We start from the raw sequence: 24,304 nt of genomic DNA, 5'->3' as shown, positions 1-24,304 counted from the left end.
GGGGAGGCCTTATTGCTGTCGACATCTACCTGAAGGGAGGTTGTAGCCAGGAAGGGGTTGGTCTCTTCTCTGAGGCAAACAGCACCAGAACAAGAGGACACAGTCTCGAGCTGCACCAGGGGAAGTTTAGGCTGGAGGTGAGGAGAAAATTCTTCCCAGAGAGAGTTGTTAGCCATTGGAATGTGCTGCCCAGGGAGGTGGTGGAGTCACCATACCTGGAGGTGTTCAAGAGGGGATTGGATGTGGCACTTGGTGCCATGGTTTAGTCATGAAGTCTGTGGCGACAGGTCGGACTTGATGACCTTTGAGGTCTCTTCCAACCTTGGTGATTCTGTTGTTCTGTGAACCTATTCCCCCTGTGGGGCAGTGTCTTGGTGCAAAAGTGGGTTGCTCCCTCCTTATTCTTGGCCACGCAGAATGAGCAGGAGCTCTGCAGATTGTCTGCAGCAGTGGCTTCACAGTGCGGACGCAGGGAGCCCATTCCCATCAGCTGTGGCTGACGGAGCGCCGCGCGTGCAGAGCTCACAGGCGAAGGCTCACCAAAGCAGAAATGTTCCCTGTGAAACTCTAAGGCATCTGTTCAGCACTGAAAAGGCAGCATTTGAGTCCAAAGCGCTGGAGAGCTGAGACAAGTGCATTTCTGGACTCAAAACAAACACTGGTGAATTAGGAACATGCTATAAAGCACACAAAGACCATGCAGCGCCGTATGGCGCACAGTGCAGCTGCTAATCAATTTAGTTTATATGCCAAGTATGCTAGAAGCCCAAACAGGCTTAAGTTCTTTATTCAGCAATTCCAAATGTAAACTACAAGCATTATAAACATGGTGCACTTACAATTAGAATAAACCCAACAAAACCCAACCAAACGAACAAAAACATAGTGGATTTTTTCTTTTTACTTACAGAAGACTGATGGATGAGAAGCTGGACATGAGCAGGCAGTGTGAGCTTGCAGCCCAGAAGGCCAATAGCAGCCTGGGCTGCATCAAAACACTCTGCTCTGGGGAGACCTCACCTACAGTGCTGTAGACAGATCTAGAGCCCTCAATATAGGAAGGGCATGGACATGATGGAGCAGGTCTTGAGGAGGGCCACAAAAATGATCGGAGGACAGGCTGAGGGAGCTGGGGGTGTTCAGCCTGGATGAGAGAATACTCTAGGGAGACCTAATAGAAACCTTACAGTACCTGAAGGGGGCCAGAAGAAGGATGGAGAGAGACTGTTTGCAAAAGCCTGCAGGGACAGGATGAGGGACAATGGCTTCAAACTAGAGAAGAGCAGATTGAGATTGGATATCAGGAACAAGTTCTTCACCGTGAGGGTAGTTGAACACTGGAAGAGGTTGCCCAGGGAGGTGGTTGAGGCCCCATCCCTGGAGATATTCAAGTTGAGGCTGGACAGGGCTCTGGCCAAACTGATCTAGTTGGGGATGTCCCTGCTGACTGTGGGGAGGTCAGACTGGATAACCTTTGGAGATCCCTTCCAGCCTGGACCATTCTATGATTCTATGATAAGACAATCTCCTAAATTATATCCCATAATGAATACAAATCCCAGCTTTGCTTTTGGTCACCAGCTCTCAGAGGCACAGTCTGAGGCTATGGTGTGCTCTCCAGTATACAAGACAAATGTGATCTTAAAAAATTATTCCATTCTCAGTGTTTACTTCTATTCTGGAGGTGTGCAGACATGAAGGTTTTGTTCCATCATGGGTGATTCTGTACGCAATACTTTACTGAAGATGTCATCACAGATGGACAAGCAGCCTTGCAGGTACTGTGGTTCTAAATCGAATACAAATCCATAGGTACAGTATCAGGACTACAGCAGAAATCTCTAATTGAAGTGGGCAGCATTACCTATAAAGCCAAAATAAATGGTGTAGGATAATAGTTTTCAGCCCTGGGTTACAATGTCAATGCAGAGACTTGAGCTGTGCTCACTCACCAAGCCTGATCTTGCTTGCCAGAGCATGCTTGTCAATATTTAGCTCCCAGGGAGCGTGGTATGAGTCTTAAAAAAATAGTAGCTGAACACAAAATACCCTAGCAGCTGCTGTGATCCTATTCCTAACACTGAGATTAAATTGCTGAAATATGCTTTGAGCTTTTTTAAACCTGAAGATGTGTGCCATAGACCTACTGTAACAAGAATATGAGAAACAGCATTAAGGGATTGCAGTGCTGCTATTGGGGCTTACTGAAATAGAGAAAAGCACCAGATGCTTGACATGGACTGATTGGAAGAGATTTTAATGTCAAGCATACAAATATCGCTTTCTCCTGGGGTATCTGATTAGAAAATGGATTGGGCTAAAATAAGATACATGTGACCTGCTCCAGGTGATCCTGCTCTGGCAGAGGGGACCTCTGGAGGGCAACATCTGGACTAGGTTGCCCATGGAGGCTGTGGATGCCTCCTCCCTAGGGATGTTCAAGGCCAGGTTGGCTGAGTCCTTGAGCAGCTGAGTCTAGTTGAGATTAATCCCAGCCCATGGGGGGGAGGTTGGAGTAGATGAGCTCTGAGGTCCCTTCCAACCTAAGCCATTCTATGACTCTATTCTATTCTATGACTCTAATCTCGACCCACCACAGAACCCTCTCAAAGAGTCCAAGGACTTGCTACAACACAGCTGGTGATAACACACTGGCTGTTGGGGCTCTCATGGTAGCTGGGAGCAGTTGTGCTAACCAAGTACTGCTAAGGGTTACCCTGCTGGACTCGAGGCACTTCACTGGCAGGCTGCAAAACTTCCCCTCTGTCTCTATACGGAGACAGGCATCTTCAGAGGTGAGCTCCTTCTGCACTCCACTGAGTGCATCAGAAATGTGAGATAAGTATGTTGATAGTTTAGGTAGCACTGCAAACTGCCTCAGGTAGTCTGTGCCTACATTTTGAGGTGAATTTCTGGTGCTTAGGCAATGTAAATGATTCCAATTTTTTCTGATGTGGGTTGGACTTGGTTTTTTTGGGTACGCACAGAGAATCACAGAATGTTGGGGGTTGGAAGGGACCTTGAAATATTGAGTCACAGAATATGATCTCGGTGAGGGGATTGAATCCATCATCAGTAAGTTTGCAGATGACACCATATTGGGAGCAGGATCACTCTGTTTGAGGGTAGGAGAGCTCTGCAGAGGGAGATCTTGCCAGGCTGGATAGATAGGCAGAGTCCAAGAGCATGAGACTGAACACATCCAAGTGCCAGGTTCTGCGCATTGGCCACAAGAACCCCGTGCAGTGCTACAGGCTGGGGACAGAGTGGCTGAGAGCAGCCAGGCAGAAAGGGACCTGGGGGTACTGGTCGATGGCAGCTGAATATGAGCCAACAGTGTGCCCAGGTGGCCAAGAAGGCCAATGGCATCCTGGCCTGCATCAGGAATAGTGTGGCCAGCAGGAGCAGGGAGGTCATTCTGCCCTGTACTCAGCACTGGTTAGGCCACACCTTGAGTCCTGTGTCCAGTTCTGGGTCTTTCAATTCAAGAAAGATGTTGAGATGCTGAAACATGTCCAGAGAAGGGCAACAAAGCTGGGAAGGAGTCTGGAGCACAGGCCTGTGAGGAGAGGCTGAGGGATCTGGGGTTGTGTAGTCTGGAAAAGGCTCAGAGGAGACCTTATTGCTGTCTACAACTACCTGAAGGGAGGTTGTAGCCAGGTGGGGATTGGGCTCTTCTCCCAGGCAACAGTGGCAGAAGGAGAGGATACAGTCTCAAGCTGCACCAGGGGAAGTTTAGGCTTGATCTGAGAAAGCAGTTCTTCCCAGAAACAGAGATTGCCCATGGGAATGGCTGCCCAGGGAGGTGATGGGGTTGATGCTGCTGGAGGTGTTTAAGCAAAGCCTGGATGAGGCATTTATTGCCATGGTCTGGTTGATTAGATAGGGTTGGGTGATCAGTTGGACTTGATGATTTTGGAGGTCTCTTTAGGGGCTGGAAGGGACCTTGATTCCAATTTTTTTCTGATGTGGGTTGGACTTCTTTTTTTTGGTACACACAGAGAATCACAGAATGTTGGGGATTGGAAGGGACCTTGAAATATTGAGTCACAGAATCACAGAGTATGATCTGGGTGAGGGGATTGAGGCCTTGTGCAGCTGAGTCTAGTTGAAGAGTGTCCCACCACAGCAGGGAGGTTGCAGTAGATGAGCCCTGAGGTCCCTTCCACCCTGAGCCATCCTAGGGTTTTAAAAGCACATTGAAATGCAGATCCTTTTGTTGACTACTATATATTTTAGTTGCATTCCTTTGAAAGATTTAACTACATAAATAATTAATTAAATAAATAAAGTGTTCTGGTGGTTGTGAAATACAGTTAGAAATGCTTCTGGCAACAACTCATCAGGGATGAAGTGATGCCCAGTGAAATACAAAGCCAGGATGTAGCCAGCTAGACAAATCTGCTGTATTTTCTGCTCTGTGTTTTATGTGTGGAGCTGGCACCAGGATTTATGCATGGCTCAAGCAGGGTACTAAAAAATACAGAATGTTATCAGGATTTAGGTGAACAAAGATGTATTCATTGTGGTGAATTCACCATGAATCACAACTAACCAGGGGCAGAACTTGCAAAGGCAACTCCTACATGGAAGCAGGAAAGCAGCAATGTTTGTGGGAATACATCCTTTTGGTGCTGCTGGATGTGAAGCAATGCCCTGATTTTAAGGTTGTTTCAAGGATTGTTTCTTTCTTTCCCCCCCCCCATATTTGCTTGTCTAAAATGTCCTGCAACTGGATTAACCTCAGCAAGCAGAGCTTCATGTAGCTGTGAAATCTTCCCTTCAAGACACTTCCTGACCCATTTCTAAAACACATACATTCAGTCTTTTGTAGTTAGAAATATGAGTGGAGCTCCAAAATCCTCACAGAGATGCCTCAGTCATGGAGGCTACCCAGTCTTCTGACCTAGGTGGAGGAGTCAGCATGCAATGCAGAACTGGGGTGCACTGTTAGCAGTGGTAGTCACCTCAAACTGATGGAAGAAGTTCTTCCCCACGAGGGAGGTGAGACACTGGAACAGGTTGCCCAGGGAGGTGGTGGAAGCCTCATCCCTGGAGGTTTAGAAGGCCAGGCTGGATGTGGCTGTGAGCAACCTGCTGTAGTGTGAGGTGTCCCTACCCATTCATGGGGCTTGGAACTAGATGATGAGGTCCCTTCCAACCCTGACAATTCTCTGTTTCTATGATTCTAAGGCAGTAGTCAGCTGGCCCGTCCTGCAGGCACAGCTGTCCCATGGAGAAAAGGAGGAAAAGGAGGATGCTCCATGCTAACAAATGTTAAACAAAAGAAGTGTTTTGATCTGTTAGCTCTGATTTTGATGTTAAATGGAATGCATTTCTTTTGGTTTATTTTGCTAAATTGAAACACATGTTTATTGTTCAGGTGAGATGAGAACATTGTCCTCAGCTTAATAATAATAATAATAATAATAATAATAATAATAATAATAATAATAAACAACCAGGTTGGAAGAGACCTTCAAGATCAACTACTTAGTAAAGACAGGCTCTACAACCAGGATATCCCACTTGGCAAACAGAGCAAATCAATGGGCAAAGTAAAACGTGGACAAAAACTGAACATGCTTTCCTTTGCCGCCTGTATTAAAGCTGCCTAAGCTCTTATAACCTTTATTCACAGAACCACAGAATCACAGAAAACATCCAGTTGGCAGAGACCACCTAGCCCATCCAGTCCAAGCCTCCACCCTGCACTGCAGGGCCAACACTAAACCATGGCCCTAAGCACCAGCTCCACAGGCTGCTTGAACACCTCCAGGGATGGTGACTCCACACTGCCCTGGGCAGAACATTTCAATGTCTGAGAACCTTCTCTGAGAAGAAATATTTCCTAGCATCCAGCCTGAACCTCCCCTGCTGCAGCTTGGAACCATTTCCTCTGGTGCTGTCTCTTGCCACCAAGGAGCAGAGGCTGCTCCCTCCTCCCTTCAGGGACCTGTAGAGAGAATTATTGGGGCTGTCTTTGCTAGCACAAATTTTGTTGCCCAATTTAAGTACAAGGCCCTGTTCCCCCAGCCTGCTGTAACCTGTTTTGACATGTCTTTTACACCACTCTCTGTTCATGTCCATTCAGAGTAGGCCTCTAAGCTGCTAACTGTAAGAGCATTGTTTACTTAACCATGTTAATCCATGTCATTAGATGAACTGATTACCCATTTTATTTATCAGTGCCCAGACTAAAACCACACCCATGCTTGGGCAAGCTAGGCCACAGTCATTCTCTCTTATTTTAACCACATTATGTCTGAGCAGAATTTCTGATTTGAGGCTGAGAGCCCTGGGGCTTTTTAGACTAGAGAAGAGAAGAGAAGAATGAGAGGGGACTTAATAAATGTCTATAAATATCTGAGGGCTGGGGATCAAGACGGAGGGGACAGGCCCTGTTCAGTTGCACCCTGTGACAGGACAAGGGGCAATGGATAGAAAGTGCAGCACAGGAGGTTACACCTCAACATGAGGAGGAACTTCTTCCCTGTGAGCGTCACAGAGTGCTGGAACAGGCTGCCCAGAGAAGTTGTGGAGTCTCCTTCTCTGGAGATTTTCAAGACCCATATGGATGTGTGCCTGTGTGACCTGTGCTGGATTCTATGGTCCTGCTCTGGCAGGGGGTTTGGACTGGAAGATCTCCAGAGGTCCCTTTCAACCCCTAACATCCTGTGAGCCTGTGACCTGAATCACCTTTTGGCACCTACCTTTGACAGCCGTCAGTAAGCCTTGATAGCTTAATAGTTATCTGTTTATATGAAAAACCAAAACACTCATCTGGGAAAGGAATTCTTTCTAGCACACATATTCTGTGTGAGCTTTGATGTAAACAGTAAATCCAGCCTTCAACCACAGTAGTTTAGGGATTAAATTATTTATTTGCTACTGAAAAACAACAAAAGGAGAATATAGCCAACTGCACAGCTCAAACCCCACACAGGTCAGCAGCAGTTAATGATGCTGTGATGGTTTTCCAGGAGTTTGGAACAAACACTTGTCTTTTAGTCTGGGAGCAATGCTGGACATTTCTGTCTGATGCTTGGGGGATTCAGCCAACTAACAGATACATTTGGTAAGGAATCTCATTCTAGTCATGCCCTCCCCTCCTAATTTCCCTTTTCACTGTTTTGTCATCTTTGCCTGTTCCTCGGGGAACTGAGTGATTGATAGCCTAATCCAATGACTGTATTACAGCTGCCTCAACTTGGACTCCTTTCCTTATCATTAGCAGTTAGCCTATGGTTAAATTCACAGCTCACTGCTTGGTACAGCCCCTGAGATTTAAGGGTCTGGCCCTTAGAAAATATTTAACATAAAACTGAAATCTTGACACGCTGAGGATTCAGTTCTCTGCAAGGTTTCTTTAATTAATCCAAAGTATTGTACCACTGCTCTCTATGAGGCTGTGACATAGTGAACTGTTACTGAAGCTCCCAGAGATGTGTAATTCTAAATTAAATACTGGCTTGTGTGCACCTACACCGCATTTGTTTCCCAAGTGCTGGGGCATGAATGTGAAGATTTAAATTCAGAGTACAATAACAAAACGTGAACCAATTACGCTTCAAGAGTGAAGACTTTTTCCCATTCATTTCAAGCTTGGAATGAGCTTTATTTAAAGCAAAGGGAGGAGAAAACACAGCTTTGTTCAAATGCTGGGTGTAAAGAGCCATGCTTCATTCTTTTCCCAGAACTCTCTTTAATCTTTGGGTGAATGAAATAAATTGCAGGCAGTTTGATTCAGCTCCGCGTGGCACCCGTGTAAGAGGCTACAAACGCAAAACATCTTCTTTGTGGGGATGAAATTGGGTAAAAGAAAATGAAAAGGATTTTAACAAAATAATAATAATAATAATGCTCAGTTCTCTGACCTTCTCTGGAGAATCAGACTTATTTTTTCAATAGCTACGGGAAGGACGCAGACCTTGATCTCCACCATAAACCTTTGCCCTACTTCCAGTCTGTCGATCAGCTGCAAGCTCCTATGAAAATGGCAGCTGAGTCCCAGATGAAAAATTATGCATCTCATAAACTGCTATTCTGCTGAAATGTCAAGCTATGGCAGGGCTATACCTCAAACTCAGCACTTGGCATTTTCCTTCTGTCTGCTTTGTTGCCATGAAGCAAACATGAACAGTGAGGATTTGTGTAGGGCAGGTAGCAGGCGAGCTCCCTGTCAAAAATCTATTATTAGGGCTCTGATCTCTCCTGCACAGACCACTGACGGCAGAACACTAAGAGAAATCAGCCTGCTGCAAGGACACGATGGGAAACAGAGGACCCTTTGTGAAGCCTGACACAATGTGTGCAATTAAGAGCTTTTAATGGCCAAGCTACATTTAGCAGAAATAATACAACCAAATTAAAACTGCGCTGCAGCAGATAGTTGTTCCCTAACGCTATCCACACTGGTTTGCAGACAGCCGTTAATGGAAACGGAAGCAGTCTTTAACTCGGTAAATATTTATGCTTAACTATGGATGCCTGGGCATCCATACATTTGGGGTTCTTTCCAGTGGTGGGCACCTCCTCAGTCACTTCTATTAACCAAAATCTACGTTGCAACAGTCACCCACAGAACTGTGAGTAGGAAGGTGAATGCTCTTGTGAATGCTCTTTGTTATTCCCCCCCACACACACACACACTTTTCCTTTGGGTGACAGAATCACAGAATTTCAGGGACCTTGAAAGCTCATCCAGTCCAACCCCTCTGCCAGAGCAGGCTCACCTACACCAGACTACAAGGGAACACAGCCAGGTGAGTTTTGAACATCTCCAGGGAGGGAGACTACACAACCCCCCTGGGCAGCTTGTTCCAGGGCTCTGTTACCCTCACAGGGGAAAAAATTTCCATTATATTTAGATCAAACTTCCTATGCCTTAACTTCCACCATTGCCCCTTGTGCTGTCATTGGGCATCACCCAGCAGAGCCTGGCTCCAGCCTCTTGGGACTCACCCTTTACATATTTTTAATTATGAGGTCACCTCTCAGTCTCCTCCAGGCTAAAGAGCCTCAGCTCCCTCAGCCTCTCCTCATAGAGATGTTCCATTCCCCTGATCATCCATATTGCTCTGCACTGGACTCTTTCAAGCAGCTCACTATCTTTTCAAAATGAGGGGCCCAGAACTAGACACAATATTCCAGATGTGGCCTCACCAGTGCAGAGTAGAGGGGGAGGAGAACCTCTCTTGACATACTGGTCACACCCCTTCTAATCCACTGCAGAATGGCATTGGCCTTCCCGGCCACAAGAGCACATTGCTAATGACATGTCAGCAAATGAAAAGGCAGCCCTTATCATTAGGACTTCGAGTTTTCCTATTCCCACATCACCCAGATATTTCAGACTATCCTATAGGCCACTCTTAATCCCGTCAATTATTCAGACAATGCGCACATTTTAGTTTGATGACATAACATTTGCAAAGATGTGGCTCAGTTGGTAGTGCATAAGACCCGTAATGGGAAGGTCGTGAGTTCAAGCCTGCAGTGGGCAGTAGTGTCCTCCCTACTATAGTCATGAGGTCTGTGGTGACAGGTTGGACTCAATGATCTTTGAGCTCTCTTCCAACCTTAGTGATACTGAATACTAAACAACGAAAGTATTTCCTAAAGGTCACAAGTGCTGTGTGACAGTGGGGTTGGGGTTGTTGGTTTGGCTTATTCTTTGCAAATCACAGAATGTTAGGGGCTGCAAGAGACCTTGAAAGCTCATCCAGTCCAACACCCCCTGCCAGAGCAGGAGCACCTAGAGCAGATCACACAGGAACACATCCAGGTGGGTTTTGAATATCTCCAGAGGGAGACTCCACAACCCCCCTGGGCAGCCTGTTCCAGGGTTCTATCACCCTCACAGGAAAAAAAAGAAATCATTCCTTATGTTTCCAGGGAAGTCATTGTGCCCCTGCACTCTGCACTGGTTAGGCTACACCTTGAGTCATGTGTCCAGTTCTGGGCCCCTCACTTTAAGAAGGACATTGAGAAAGTTGAACATGTCCAGAGAAGGGCAACGAGGCTGGGCAGAGGTTGGGCACAAGCCCTATGAGGAGAGGCTGAGGGAGCTGGGATTGTTTAGCCTGAAGAAGAGGAGGCTCAGGGAGACCTTATTGCTGTCTACAACTACCTGAAGGGAGGTTGTAGCATTGTGGGGGTTGGTCTCTTCTCCCAGGCAACCAGCACCAGAACAAGAGGACACAGTCTCAAACTGTGCCAGGGGAAGTTTAGGCTGGAGGTGAGGAGAAAGTTCTTCACAGAGAGAGTTGTTAGCCATTGGAATGTGCTGCCCAGGGAGGTGGTGGAGTCCCCATCCCTGGAGGTGTTCAAGAGGGGATTGGATGTGGCACTTGGTGCCATGGTCCAGCAGTCATGAGGTCTTGGGTGACAGGTTGGACTTGATGGCCTTTGAGGTCTCTTCCAATCTTGCTGATTCTATGATCCTATGGTTCCATAAAACACATCTAGAATATGGAAACACATTCTGAAGGCTCACAAAACCCTCTTTATTTAAAAAAAAACAACATAATTTTAAAATCCCTTTAAAGGAAAGAAATCTTTGGGAAGCATGAAGCTGCTTACAGTACATTAACATTTCCCAGGGCAACCTGGCACCTTACTGAGGAAATATGCTTTTCAAAATAATTCATACTCTGTATATACAGAGTCAAACATCTCTTTCAGAGACAGAGGTCATTATTCTTCCTGAGGATTTTAAGTCATTGTGCCCCTCTACTCAGCACTGGTTAGGCCACACCTTGAGTCCTGTGTCCAGTTCTGGGCCACTCAGTTTAAGAAAGACATTGAGGCACTTGAATGTGCCCAGAGAAGGGCAACGAGGCTGGGGAGAGGCCTTGAGCACAGCCCTGTGAGGAGAGGCTGAGGGAGCTGGGGTTGTTTAGCCTGGAGAAGAGGAGGCTGAGGGAGACCTTATTGCTCTCTACAACTACCTGAAGGGAGGTTGTAGCATTGTGGGGGTTGGTCTCTTCTCCCTGGCAACCAGCACCAGAACAAGAGGACACAGTCTCAAGCTGTGCCAGGGTAAGTTTAGGCTGAAGGTGAGGAGGAAGTTCTTCACTGAGAGAGTTATTTGTCATTGGAATGTGCTGCCCAGGGAGGTGGTGGAGTCACCATCCCTGGAGGTGTTCAAGAGCGGACTGGACGTGGCACTTGGTGCCATGGTCTAGTAGTCATGAGGTCTGTGGTGACAGGTTGAACTTGATGATCTTTGAGGTCTCTTCCAACCTTGGTGATTCTATGATTCTATGATTTAAAAGCAGCATTAACTTTTTATTCAGATGCAAACACTCTGTGTTGCACACATATGGGAAGAACTTGGCATAAAAATCTCATGGGTTCCCTATTCTAAAACCTCAAATACTGCTGGGTCACTTCTAAAAGCTCCTTAATAGAAGTCAAACTATGTCTCTAATCCTGCAAACACATTGGATAGTTACACAAATTGGGTAACTGTTTCTTAATTTTAGTCTTTGTCTTTCTTCACAGCCTCACAAGATGTTAGGGGCTGGAAGGAACCTCTGTAATTCAACCCCCCTGCCAGAGCAGGACCAGGACCAGAATCCAGCACAGATCACACAGGAACAGAGCCAGATAGGGCTGGAAAGTCTCCAAAGAAGGAGACTCCACAACCTCTCTAGGCAGCTTGTTCCAGTGCTCTGTGACCCTCACACTGAAGAAATTCCTCCTCACGTTGAGGTGGAACCTCCTGTCCTGCAGTTTCCTTGTTCTATTCCAGGGTGCAACTGAGCAGAGCCTGTCCCCTCCCTCTTGATCCCCAGCCCTCAGATGTTGATAGACATTTATTAGATCCCCTCTCAGTTGTCTTCTCTCCAGACTAAACAGCTCCAGGACTCTCAGCTACTCCTCACCAGGCAGTGCTCCAGTCCCTTCATTATCCTTGTAGCCCTCCCTTGGACTCTCTCTAGCAGATCCCTGTCCCTCTTCAACTGGGTGTTATGGTGTGCTCCAAATCTCCCTTCCCCCATCTCCATCAGTGGAGGTTTGAATGGGGAAAGACAAAGGCATGAAATTGCCTTCCAAGGTGTGACATTGCCTTCCCCTTCCCCTGGGGACAGGTAAACAGCACCAGGGCCGAAGTCCCTCACAAGTATTTACCTGTGGGAAGGTCATCTGGGTTTGGAAGCTGTGATTAAGCAGGGTGCTTTGGGCCCAGTATACATTGGCCTTGGACACATTGTCTAGAAACACCTTAAATAGAGTGACCAGATAGCGACTGGGTCTCTTGCTCTTGCTCTCGCCTTCATCTTCCTCACTTCCTGGCTTCTCCCTGGACCTGCCTGCCCTGGGGTCCTGCTCTCTGCCTGCCACAGAGTGACCATATCTGCCACAAACCTGCGGCTTTCATAGCATAGAATAGCGTAGAATAGCATAGCATAGCATAGCATAGCATAGCATAGAATAGAATTAACCAGGTTGGAAGAGACCTTTGAGATCATCGAGTCCAACCTATCATCCAACACCACCTAATCAATTAAACCATGGCACCAAGCACCCCATCCAGTCTCCTCCTAAACACCTCCAATGATGGTGACTCCACCACCTCCTTGGGCAGCCCATTCCAATGGCCAATCACTCTCTCTGTGTAGAACTTCTTTCTAACATCCAGCCTAAACCTCCCCTGGCACAGCCTGAGACTGTGTCCTCTTGTTCTGGTGCTGGTTGCCTGGGAGAAGGGACTAACCTCTGCCTGTCTACAACCTCCCTTCAGGTAGTTGTAGAGAGCAAGAAGGTCTCCCCTGAGCCTCCTCTTCACCAGGCTAAGCAACCCCAGCTCCCTCAGCCTCTCCTCATAGGGCTTGTGTTCCAAACCCCTCCCCAGCTTTGTTGCCCTTCTCTGGACACATTCCAGCAAGCCAAAATCTTTCCTAAACTGAGGGGCCCAGAAAAGATGTTGACTTGCTGGAACATGTCCAGAGGAGGGCAACAAAGCTGGGGAGGGGTTAGGAGCACTTGCACTTCTCAGACAGTGCCACTGCCCAAGCTTCCCTCCTGGCAGCCGTGTCTACAGACACTTTGATTCTGGCAGGTCCTTTTCCTTTGGATTGTGCAGGTTATCCACAAATCAGATTATAAACCTTGCAGTTTCTGGAGCCTGCCTCTGAAGAGAGACCTAGGGGCTGTCGCCAAATCCCTGCTCCATCCTCATGACTAAGAGTGGCTTTCCCTAAGGTGCTGGCTTGCCTCTGATTTTTAAGTGGGGTAAAGCTATTTGGTGGCTTAGCCTTTTCCACTTTTCTGAATTCTCTCTGCATTGTACTGAAGTTGCCCATAAGCATCCTGGTAGAATTCAGAACCAAGTAGAACCTGTAAATAACTTAATAAGTTTTATACATCGTTTTGGGGTGGGGTTTACTGGAAAAGAAAGAGAACTGTATTTCTGTAACTCCTGCCTCCTTAATTTAACCCAAATCAAATCACTGGGGAGCCCAGAACTGGATGCAATATTCCAAGTGAATTCCAGGCTAGAGCAGAGGGGGAGGAGAACCTCCCTGGATCTACTGGACACACTCCTCTGAATGCACTCCAGGACTCCATTGGCCTTCTTGCCCACCAGGGCACATTGCTGTCCCATGCAGAACTTGTTGTCCACAGAGACTCCCACATCCCTCTTTACAGGGCCACTCTCCATAAGGCCTTATTTCCTTAAGTGAATCTTGGAAGCTTCATTAGAACATTTCCACTTTCTGAGGCAAGATAGTTCCTGGAAACTTACCAAAGATGAAGACTTGGATTCTCTAAGCACAACATCCTCTCAAGCAGCAGAGACACATTAATCCATCGGGCTATCACAGCCCTTAGTCACCATCCTGGAGAAGAGGAGGCTCAGGGGAGACCTTATTGCTGTCTACAACTACCTGAAGGGTGGTTGTGGCCAGGAGGGGGTTGGCCTCTTCTCCCAGGAAACCAGCATCAGAACAAGAGGACACAGTCTCATGATGTGCCAGGGGAGGTTTAGGCTTGAGGTGAGGAGAAAGTTCTTCACAGAGAGAGTTATTGGCCATTGGAATGTGCTGCCCAGGGAGGTGGTGGATTCACCATCACTGGAGGTGTTCAAGAGGGGATTGGACATGGCATTTGGAGACATGGTTTAGTAGTCATGAGGTCTTGAGTGACAGGTTGGACTTGATGATCTTTGAGGTCTCTTCCAACCTTATTGATTCTATGATTAGGCTTAGCTGATGCTCTATGGTGCCAATCCGAAATTAATTCTCCTTAGAAAACAACAATTTGTCAAAATCAAAGTGAAATTTTTCCTGTAAGTATTATTTTTTTTGGCACCAGGATAGATGTAGAAGGTGAATAATACCCAGAGAAATTTTACAATGCTCAATAATTGGAGGGTAAGCTTGAAATCCAGGGGACCTAGCTGGGACCCAGTCTCACACCTGGGATTTAAACCTGGCTTGCTCAAGTCAGGTTCCTGTGCAGGTCAGCAGGCTGTGCTAGTATGAGTGCGTATCCTGGGAGAACTGTTTCACTTTGTATTAATAATTCAGTGTTTGCTGGGAAGCAGAGGAGAGAGAGAGACTAATCCTACAGTCTGCTGGTCAAACATCCACCTGGGATACTGGGATCCTTTCCTGTCAAAACTACCCAGCATATGTTGATTGCCCAGGGAGGTGGTGGAAGCCTCATCCCTGGAGGCTTTTAAGGCCAGGCTGGATGTAGCTCTGAGCAACCTGATCTAGTGTGAGGCACCCCTGCCCATGGCAAGGGGGTTGGAACTGATCAATCCTTGAGGTCCCTTCCAACTCTGATTTTATGATTCTGTGACATACAGAGGACTATGAAGGAGGAAACAGTGATGGCTCTTGCAGCTTAGCAATTTTCAGCTGATCAAATTAGATCCAAACAGGGAAGCAATGATGCTCATAAACTTGTTTAAAAGTATTTTAAATTTTATGTTTATTTTTAACCTCTGTTTGAAAAGCCATAGGAAATTAGCTGTCACTTAGTGACTTAGAAGGAATTCAAATGAAACCCCCTTCTCAATGTCTCTTATTTCTGGAGAAATGAATGGTGATGCTCTTTATGGAGCTGCTTGCACATGAGGCAGACAAAAAAAAAGCAAAAGAGGAGGGAAGAGAAGGCCAAAGGGAAGCTGTATTATGGAAAGCACTTCTTCAGCACATGGCCACACAGGAGCACATTGTTGAACAGGGGGGGCTGCAAGTCAAATGTCAGCCTGCTGCTGGGCCACGACAACAACACACTTTCATGATCGGCTCATCGACAGAAGCCTTCATTAACATGGAGGAGGGAGTTTGACACTCTCCAGGGGAAGGCAGTCTGCACTGTATTCAGAAATGTGTGGACAGAGAGAATTTCTGAAGAACAGCTGTCCCTGAGGAGAAGGACTTCCTTACAGTGCAATCCCATCCCTGCCACCAGCCCATGCTGCCAGGTCACCAGCCCCTTTGCCACCAGCTGTGCTCCCACCTGCCACAAACAACTTCCTGCCCTCAGGCCATGCTGGCTGGCAGACCAGATCCAGGCCTGAGCTGTCAGCAAAGCTCAGTGAGCAGGGACAGGGGCTGCCCTGTGTGGAGGTGCAAAGTGGAATCATAGAACCATCCAGGCTGGAGAGGCCCTCCAAGCCCACCCATCCCAGCCACTCTGCCCACTCCACCCAGCCTGTCCCTGCAACCTTGTCCCCAGGCACCAGGTCTAGATGGCTTTTAAACACCTCCAGGGATGGTGATTCCAGCACCTCTGTGGGCAGCTGTTACACACAGAAACGACCAGGTTGGAAAAGAACTCCAAGATCATCAAGTATAACTGATCTAATCAACCAGGCCATGTCACTAAGTGCCTCATCCAGGCTTGTCTTAAACATCTCCAGGGATGCTGACCCCACCACCTCCCTGGGCAGCCCATTCCCATGGGCAATCTCTTTCTGGGAAGAACCTTTTACTAAGATCAAGCCTAAACTTCCCCCTGCACAGCTTGAGACTGTGTCCTCTTGAGACAGTGCCTCACAGCCCTTTCCATGAAAAAATGTTTCCTAATGTCCAGCCTAAGCCTCCCCTGGCACAGCCTGAGGCCATTCTCTCTCATTCTATCATTAGTTACTTGTGAGAAGAGCCCAGTATGTGTTTTGAACTGTGGTGCCTTACCTCCAGCTTTCTCCTCTCACACACTGCTGCCCTCCATCCAGGGCATCTACTCTTGGGGTAGTGAATGGAAACAGATTCCAAAAGACAGGATGTGTTTCTCTACATCTTCTCTAACATAAGGAAGGTGTATGTATCTGCTGCTGGTAGTGGACCCCAAGTACAGCAGCTTCTGCATTTCACTCTCTGAAGCAAAAGCAGTCTTTCAGACAGAGGAACCCCTAACTAGCAGGTAATGCTGCTGGAGGTAGGGAGAGTTTCTTGTGATGTTGTGGTGGGTTGAAATTTCCCCCCACCCCTCCAGCATTAACTTTGCCAGACCAAGAGAAGTGCAGGTCTCCTTGGAGCCTTCTCCAGACTGAACAGCCCCAAACCCAAAACCTTACTAAACCATACTGGCTCAATTAGATAAAAAGAACTAGAACAAGAAGTTGAAGCACATCAGAGTAGAAAACCAGTATTTTACACTATGAAATTACTTTCATGGCAGGACCACAGAGCACTTCACTGCAAGTCCAAGTGTGGCTGGCAGGCCAAGGGAGGTGATTTTTCCCCTCTACTGAGCTCTGGTGAGATCCCACCTAGAGTACTGTGTCCAGTTCTGGAGCCTCTATTACAGGAGGGATATGGATGTGCTGGAACGTGTCCAGAGAAGGGCCACAAGGATGATCAGAGGGCTGGAGCACCTCTCCTATGAGAACAGACTGAAGGAGTTGGGGCTGTTCAGTCTGCAGAAGAGAAGGCTCCGAGCTGACCTCATTGTGGCCTTCCAGTATCTCAAGGGGGCCCACAGGAAGGCTGGGGAGGGACTTCTCAGGATCTCAGGTAGTGATAGGGGGAATGGAATGAAGCTGGAGGTGGGGAGATTCAGGCTGGATGTGAGGAGGAAGTTCTTCACCATGAGAGTGGTGAAGCCCTGGAATGGGTTGTGCAGGGAGGTGGTTGAGGCCCCATCCCTGGAAGTGTTTAAGCCCAGGCTGGATGAGGCTCTGGGCAGGCTGATCTAGTGTGAGGTGTCCCTGCCCATGGCAGGGGGGTTGGAACTAGATGATCCTTGTGGTCCCTTCCAACCCTGACTGATACTATGATACTATACTATACTATGACACTATACTATATTATGACACTATAACTCAGTTAGAAGCAAATGGAAGCAGTATTTACAAGCACAACCACACTCTACAATGGAATGCAACGAATATGTACAACATGTACAGTATTTACAATATTATAAAGACACTTACAATTAGCAAACAACATGAAAACCCCCCTGGTCAGGCACCAGGGAAGCCATTCCACTGTCCCCCTGACCCCCCCACCTCCCTGTCCCAAGAGAGAAGAGGAGCAGAGAGAAAGCAGGGGGTTAGACTTAACTAAACAACACATCCAAAACAAGCTCAGCTTAAAAACACCAAGCAGGTTAATCTCTCCCAAGTGCAGCAAGCAGAGAAGAGATCAAAAAAGAGAAAGAATTGTTTTGATACAGCCAATTTTATAGCAAATATGAATTTGGTTAGAATAAGCTTTTGGTTTCCTTTTTACACCCAATAGTGATTTATTTATATTTTTCTACTGTTCTGCTCAAAATCTCCAACTAATTTTAAAGGCATAGCCCAAAACCACCACAGATGTAAGTACAAAAAGAAGTGAGAGAAAAAAACCCCAAAGATAAGGAAGCTCAGACTGATCTACAGTGCAGTTTAATACAGCCCTCCAGAAATACTCCAGTGCAAGCAGCTCCTCACTGTTTGGATGCTGCTCAAGGTCATTATCTTTGAGCCTGGTTTCATTGCAGACCTCACCCCCACACCTAACTGAGAGGAATTTGTGCTGAGGGCTCCACAGGACTGGGGGCCAGCTTCCTCCCTCCCACCCACCCACAGTCATGCAGCATTATGAACGCTGCACCCCACAGGACAGAGACTTCTGCCACACTTGTTGTACCTCTGTGAGCAAGTTCTTGTCTAGGCCTGAAAAGAACTAAAATCTCTGCAACTGGGGAAAAAAGCCAATACATAAAGCCAGCTACAGCTTGGCTATGTGCTGCATCTGCTTGAGGTTTGTGCACTACACAACACAACAACCCAGCTGTGCTTTAGTAACACACATGGAAAATGGACCAGACTTACAGCTTCTATAAAAGTGCTGACTTTCACTTTAAAGACCCTGAAATTCATCTTGAGAGGAACTATGAAACACAAGCAAAAAAAAAAAAAAACCCAGAAAAAACCAAAACCAAAACAAAACCAACAAAATAAATATATAAATAAATAAACAAACCAACACACACACACACACAACCCCCCCACAAAAAAACCCAAGCAATAGAATCATAGAATTGTCAGGGTTGGAAGGGACCTCAAGGCTCAGCCAGTTCCAACCCCTCTGCCATGGGCAGGGACACCTCACACTACAGCAGGTTGCTCACAGCCACATCCAGCCTGGCCTGAAAAACCTCCAGGGATGAGGCTTCCACCACCTCCCTGGGCAACCTGTGCCAGTGTCTCACCACCCTCATGGGGAAGAACTTCTTCCTAGCATCCAATCTGAATCTACTAATTTCTAGTTTTGCTCCATTCCCCCCAGTCCTATCATTCCTTCACACCCTTAAAAAGTCTCTCCCCAGCTTTCTTGTAGCCCCCTTCAGATACTGGAAGGCCACAATAAGGTCTCCTGGGAGCCTTCTCTTCTCCAGACTGAACAGCCCCAAAACCAAAACCTTACTAAGCCATACTGCCTCAATTAGGTGAAAAAACCAGAACAAGAAGTTGAAGCACATCAGAGTAGAGAACCAGTATTTTACACTATGAAATGACTTTCGTGGCAGGACCACGGAGCACTTCACCGCAAGCCTGCAGGCATGGAAGTGCTGTTGCTGCCATTTCACAGACAGAGGAAATAAAGCACGAAAAGGTCAAGTGTCTGGCTGCAGGCCATGCAGCTCAGCCCTGGCATGGCTGGGAACAGACTTCAGAAGTATGACCAGCCTGCCCCTTGAGCTGACAAGATGATAGGATTGCCTACCTTTTTGTCATTTGTAAACTTGCCAGCTCTCTGGATTTAAAAATGCTACCCTGGTTTTGTATCATTTGTGTACTACCATACCCTGATGGCTGAGCAGGAAGCACTGCAATGTGTCGCTGAGTAGATTGACTTCACTGACTCTGTGCCTTTCTTTGGCACAGTGAGTTCACAGAATCTTAGAATGCTCTGGGTTGGAAGGGACCTTCAACGATCATCTAGTCCAATCCCTCCTGCAGTCAGCAGGGACATCCTCAACCAGATCAGGATGCCCAGAGCCCTGTCCAGCCTCATCTTGAATATCTCCAGGGAAAGGGCCCCAATCACATCCCTGTGCAACCTGTTCCAGTGTCCCACCACTTTCAGGGTCAAAAATCCATTCCTCTATCTGCTCTTCTCTAGTTTGAAGCCATTGCCCCTGGTCCTGCCACTGCATGCCTTTGCAAACAGTCCCTCTCCATCCTTCTTGCAGACCCCTTCAGGTACTGGAAGGCTGCTTTTAGGTCTCCCCAGAGCCCTCTCTTCTCCAGGATGAACACCCTCAGCTCCCTCAACATGTCCTCGTAGCAGAGGAGCTCCAATCCCCTGATCATTTTCATGGCCCAGTTGTTGGACAGGGCCTTAGTGATGCCAGTTATCAAGCAGACATCTTTCTATATTTGTCTGCAGCAATATGCTTTTCCAAAACATTGACAAGGGTGGGATTCATATTTATGTTTTTTAAACACATTCATGTCATAGGTAATTAAGCATCCTAAAATAACAGCTTTTGTCTGCTCTGATAAAGAAATGAGAAGAGAAGAGAAGAGAAGAGAAGAGAAGAGAAGAGAAGAGAAGAGAAGAGAAGAGAAGAGAAGAGAAGAGAAGAGAAGAGAAGAGAAGAGAAGAGAAGAGAAGAGAAGAGAAGAGAAGAGAAGAGAAGAGAAAGAAGAGAAGACAGAAAAGAAAGGGAAAATAAAGAAAAGAAAAGAAAAGAAAAGAAAAGAAAAGAAAAGAAAAGAAAAGAAAAGAAAAGAAAAGAAAAGAAAAGAAAAGAAAAGAAAAGAAAAGAAAAGAAAAGAAAAGAAAAGAAAAGAAAAGAAAAGAAAAGAAAAGAAAAGAAAAGAAAAGAAAAGAAAAGAAAAGAAAAGAAAAGAAAAGAAAAGTAGACCAGGTTGGAAGAGACCTTCAAGATCATCAAGTCCAACCTATCATCCAACACCACCTAATCAACTAAACCATGACACCAAGCACCCCAAGAAGTCTCCTTCTAAACACCCCCAGTGATGGTGACTCCACCACCTCCCTGGGCAACACATTCCAAAGGCCAGTCTCTCTTTCTATGAAGGACTTCTACCCAACATCCAGCCTAAACTTACCCTGGCACAGCTTGAGACTGTGTCCTCTTGTTCTGGTGCTGCTTGCCTGGGAGAAGAGACCAGCTCCCACCTGGCTACAACCTCCCTTCAGGTAGTTGTAGAGAGCAAGAAGGTCTCCCCTGAGCCTCCTCTTCTCCAGGCTAAGCAACCCCAGCTCCCTCAGCCTCTCCTCACAGGGCTGTGCTCCAAATCCCTCCCCAGCTTTGTTGAAACATGTGAAACTTCAAGAAAATAAAAAACCAAACCCACACTAATTGTACTTTAGAATAGAATAGAATAGAATAGAATAGAATAGAATAGAATAGAATAGAATAGAATAGAATAGAATAGAATAGAATAGAATAGAACAGAACCGGACCAGGTTGGAAGAGACCCTCAAGATTGGAATAATAAAATGAGTAAAGAACTTTTCCTCAGGCCCCACTTATAACAACATTCTGAACCACAGAAATGCTGGGAAGTTCCTCCCTTAGAGCTGAGCATGCAGGTGCCCCTGCAATGCACACCACACACATGCTTCAGATCCCTGACGCAGGAGGCACACTTCAGTCATCTTACAGATTTTATTAGACAGACTTAGGGTAGGAAGGAATATTCAGGAACTGCAACTTAAATGAGAAAATGTGAATGGTGTTACTTGTATAAAATACTACTGCAATAGTTCTTTCATTAATTTTTAATGCACAGCACCCACTGTGACCTCCTTTATGCTTTTCCCTTCAGCGTGGCAGGCTGGAGAAATTGCAATGGGCTGTGGCTGTTCTCTTGTTCCCCTCATGTTCCCATTTTGCATAATATTAAAACATAACATCTTATTGGGCTGTCACTGTGAAATAATCATTATGCAATAGGCAGAGCAATTCTTTCTGATTGTTATCCCTTCCTTACTTTTCAGTGTTCTCTAAAAAAAAATAATATAATAATTCCAAATTCCATGCAGTTATCTGAAGCAATAAGGGCAATTTTCCACCGAATGCAGTCATCTGAATTAAAGTTTGTTTAAAAGTTATCTTGTACATTCCTTATGGTTTGCTTAGGATAACACTGGTCATACAAAAATGGCAGCGCTGGGGACAGAGTGCCTGGAGAGCTGCCACAAAGAAAGGGACCTGGGGGTACTGATTGACAGCTGGCTGAACATGAGCCAGCAGTGTGCCCAGGGGGCCAAGAAGGCAAATGGCATCCTGGCCTGCATCAAGAATAGTGTGGCCAGCAGGAGCAGGGAAGTCATTGTGCCCTGTACTATGCACTGGTTAGGCCACACCTTGAGTCCTGTGTCCAGATTAAGAAGGACATTGAGACTCTTGAACGTGTCCAGAGAAGGGCAACAAGGCTGCGGAGAGGCCTTGAGCCCAGCCCTATGAGAAGAGGCTGAGAGAGCTGCATTTGTTTAGCCTGGAGAAGAAAAGGCTCAGGGGAGACCTTATTGGTCTCTACAACTACCTGAAGGGTAGTTGTAGACAGGAGAGAGTCTCTTCTCTCAGGCAACCAGCATCAGAACAAGAGGACAGAGTCTTAAGCTCCACCAGGGGAAGTTTAGGCTGGAGGTGAGGAGAAAGTTCTTCACAGAGAGAGTTGTTAGCCATTGGAATGTGCTGCCCAGGGAGGTGGTGGAGTCTCCATCCCTGGAGATGTTCAAGAGGGGATTGGATGTGGCACTTGGTGCCCATCTTTAGTAGTCATGAGGTCTGTGGTGACAGGTTGGACTTGATGATCTTTGAGGTCTTTTCCAACCTTATTGATTCTATGATTTAATGAAAACCAAGAATTTTTCATCTCTCTCTGGTCTCTTTGGATTATATCTTTTTTTTTTGGTGAGGTAGGGGACAGGTGCAATAAAATAGCGTTTGACTCAGTCAGGAGGATGCTGTTACTTCAGTTATGTATATCACAGGCTCACAGGATGTTAGATCTTGGAAGGACCCTCTGGAGATCATCGTGTCCTACCCCTCTGCCCGAGGAGGATCATAGAATCCAGCACAGGTTGCACAGGAATGCATCCAGATGGGTCTTGAATGTCTCCAGAGAAGGAGACTCCACAGCATCTCTGGGGAGCCTGTTCAACATTGTGACCCTCACAGTAAAGAAGTTCTTCCTCATGTTGAGGTGGAACCTCCTGTGCTGTAGTTTCTATCCATTCCCCCTTGTCCTGTCACAGGGCACAAGTGAGCAGAGCCTGTCCCCTCCCTCTTGACCCCCAGCCCTCAGATATTTATAGACATTGATTAAATCTCCTTTCAGTGTTCTCTTCTCCAGTCTAAACAGCCCCAGGTCTCTCATTCTTCTCCTCATAGGGAGACTAATCTCCCTACCAAGAAAGCAGCTCATAGCATCGTCTTTGCAGGGCCAAGTTCACGTTGTCACAGCAACAGAGCACACAGGGTCAATAGATTGGTGTGCACAGATACTGAACTGGAGTGCAAAAGTTTTGCTGCTGGCTTTAAAATGAAACCGTGAAGCAGGGGTGGGAAATATGACCTACACAAGACATTCTTGTATATGTCAACCAACAGGCTACAAAGATGTGCATACATTTGCCTAATACAGTCTGTCATCTTTAGCACAGTGGGGAGAGGTGGAAATAACCTCCACGGAAGAGGGTGCACCCAGCGGGAAGACCGTAGGGAGGCTGAAGTTTGGGCTGGGAAACATACACTGCATTTGTGTTGTTGATGCCTCCCCCTGTGATGCCCTTTCATTAGCCTCTGCCTAATGTGGCGCCTGACAATTGTGACAGAATGAAAAATCTGAGGAAGAGAAAGGGTCACGAGAGCAGAGATTTCCTTCCCTCTCCAGTGACCCCATCACAGTACTCTGATGTAGCACTTTACCATTAAGGAAAGGGCAACCCAAGAGCCTTCACACTTAATCTGTTCCATCTGTCATGACTATTAGAAACATTGACCAGCAGTGAGCTTTAAGGACTCAGCACAACTGCAGACATGATATTCTAGCCCGCTACAAGGACCTCCTGATGTTTTGAAAGCCTCCAAGGAAGCACCATGCATCAAAAAGGGCAACACCTACCTGACACGCCACCATATGTGGTCCTCAGTCCTCCACCAACTGCTGGCCAAGGTGTGCTGTCTGCTTTCAGTCCCATCAGTCCTGACACAGTGTTGGTAGCTGTAACACCATCTGCGCCACCTGCGAAAAGAGTCAGCCGCTGTGTGCTCGAGCGTAGGGAAGAACAGGAGAGGAAAAAATACAGCAGAAGAGCTGTGGAAGGGCCTGAGATTCAAATCATAGCCAGAAACACAGACCTGGAAATGCAAATAAAAACTAGAAGTTCAAAAAATAACTAGAATTCAAATAGTAACTAGAAGATCAAGTAATAGCTAGAAATGCAAAGAGTAGCTAGAAATGCAAATCATAACTGGAAGTTCAAATAATAAGTAGAACTTCAAATAGCAACTAGAGCTGCAAACAGTAACTAGAGCTGCAAACAGTAACTAGAACTGCAAATCATAACTAGGAATTCAAATATTAGCTAAAACTTCAAATCATAGCTGGAAATTCAAATAGCAACCAGAAATTCAAATAGCAAAGAGAAATTCAAGTAATAGCCAGAATCACAAAGAGCAACTAGAAGTCCAAGTAATAAGTAGAAATTCAAATAGTAGCTAGAAATGCAAGTAGCTAGAAGTTCAAATAATAAGGAGAAGTTCAAATAATAACTAGAAATGCAAATAATAACTAGAAATGTAAATAGCAACTTGAAGTTCTAATAAGAGCTAGAAATCCAGATGATAACCAGAAATTCAAATA

At 46.4% G+C, this 24,304-nt stretch overlaps 1 protein-coding gene across 2 annotated transcripts in view; it reads right to left on the bottom strand.

Moving 5' to 3' along the window:
* DPYD (dihydropyrimidine dehydrogenase) overlaps nucleotides 1-24,304 on the bottom strand; it is a 609,010-nt gene that overhangs the window by 147,164 nt on the left and 437,542 nt on the right. For both annotated transcript variants that reach the window (XM_068166235.1, XM_068166236.1), the window contains one exon: nucleotides 23,564-23,683. In XM_068166235.1, coding sequence (XP_068022336.1) covers nucleotides 23,564-23,683 — 120 coding nt within the window. The remainder of the gene's footprint in view (nucleotides 1-23,563; nucleotides 23,684-24,304) is intronic.

Source organism: Melanerpes formicivorus, unplaced genomic scaffold (assembly GCF_026170545.1).
Source record: "Melanerpes formicivorus ecotype bairdi unplaced genomic scaffold, bMelFor1.0.p_v2 SCAF_99, whole genome shotgun sequence".
Lineage (NCBI taxonomy): Eukaryota > Metazoa > Chordata > Aves > Piciformes > Picidae > Melanerpes > Melanerpes formicivorus.
This window is presented reverse-complemented; position numbering and strand designations above follow the sequence as displayed.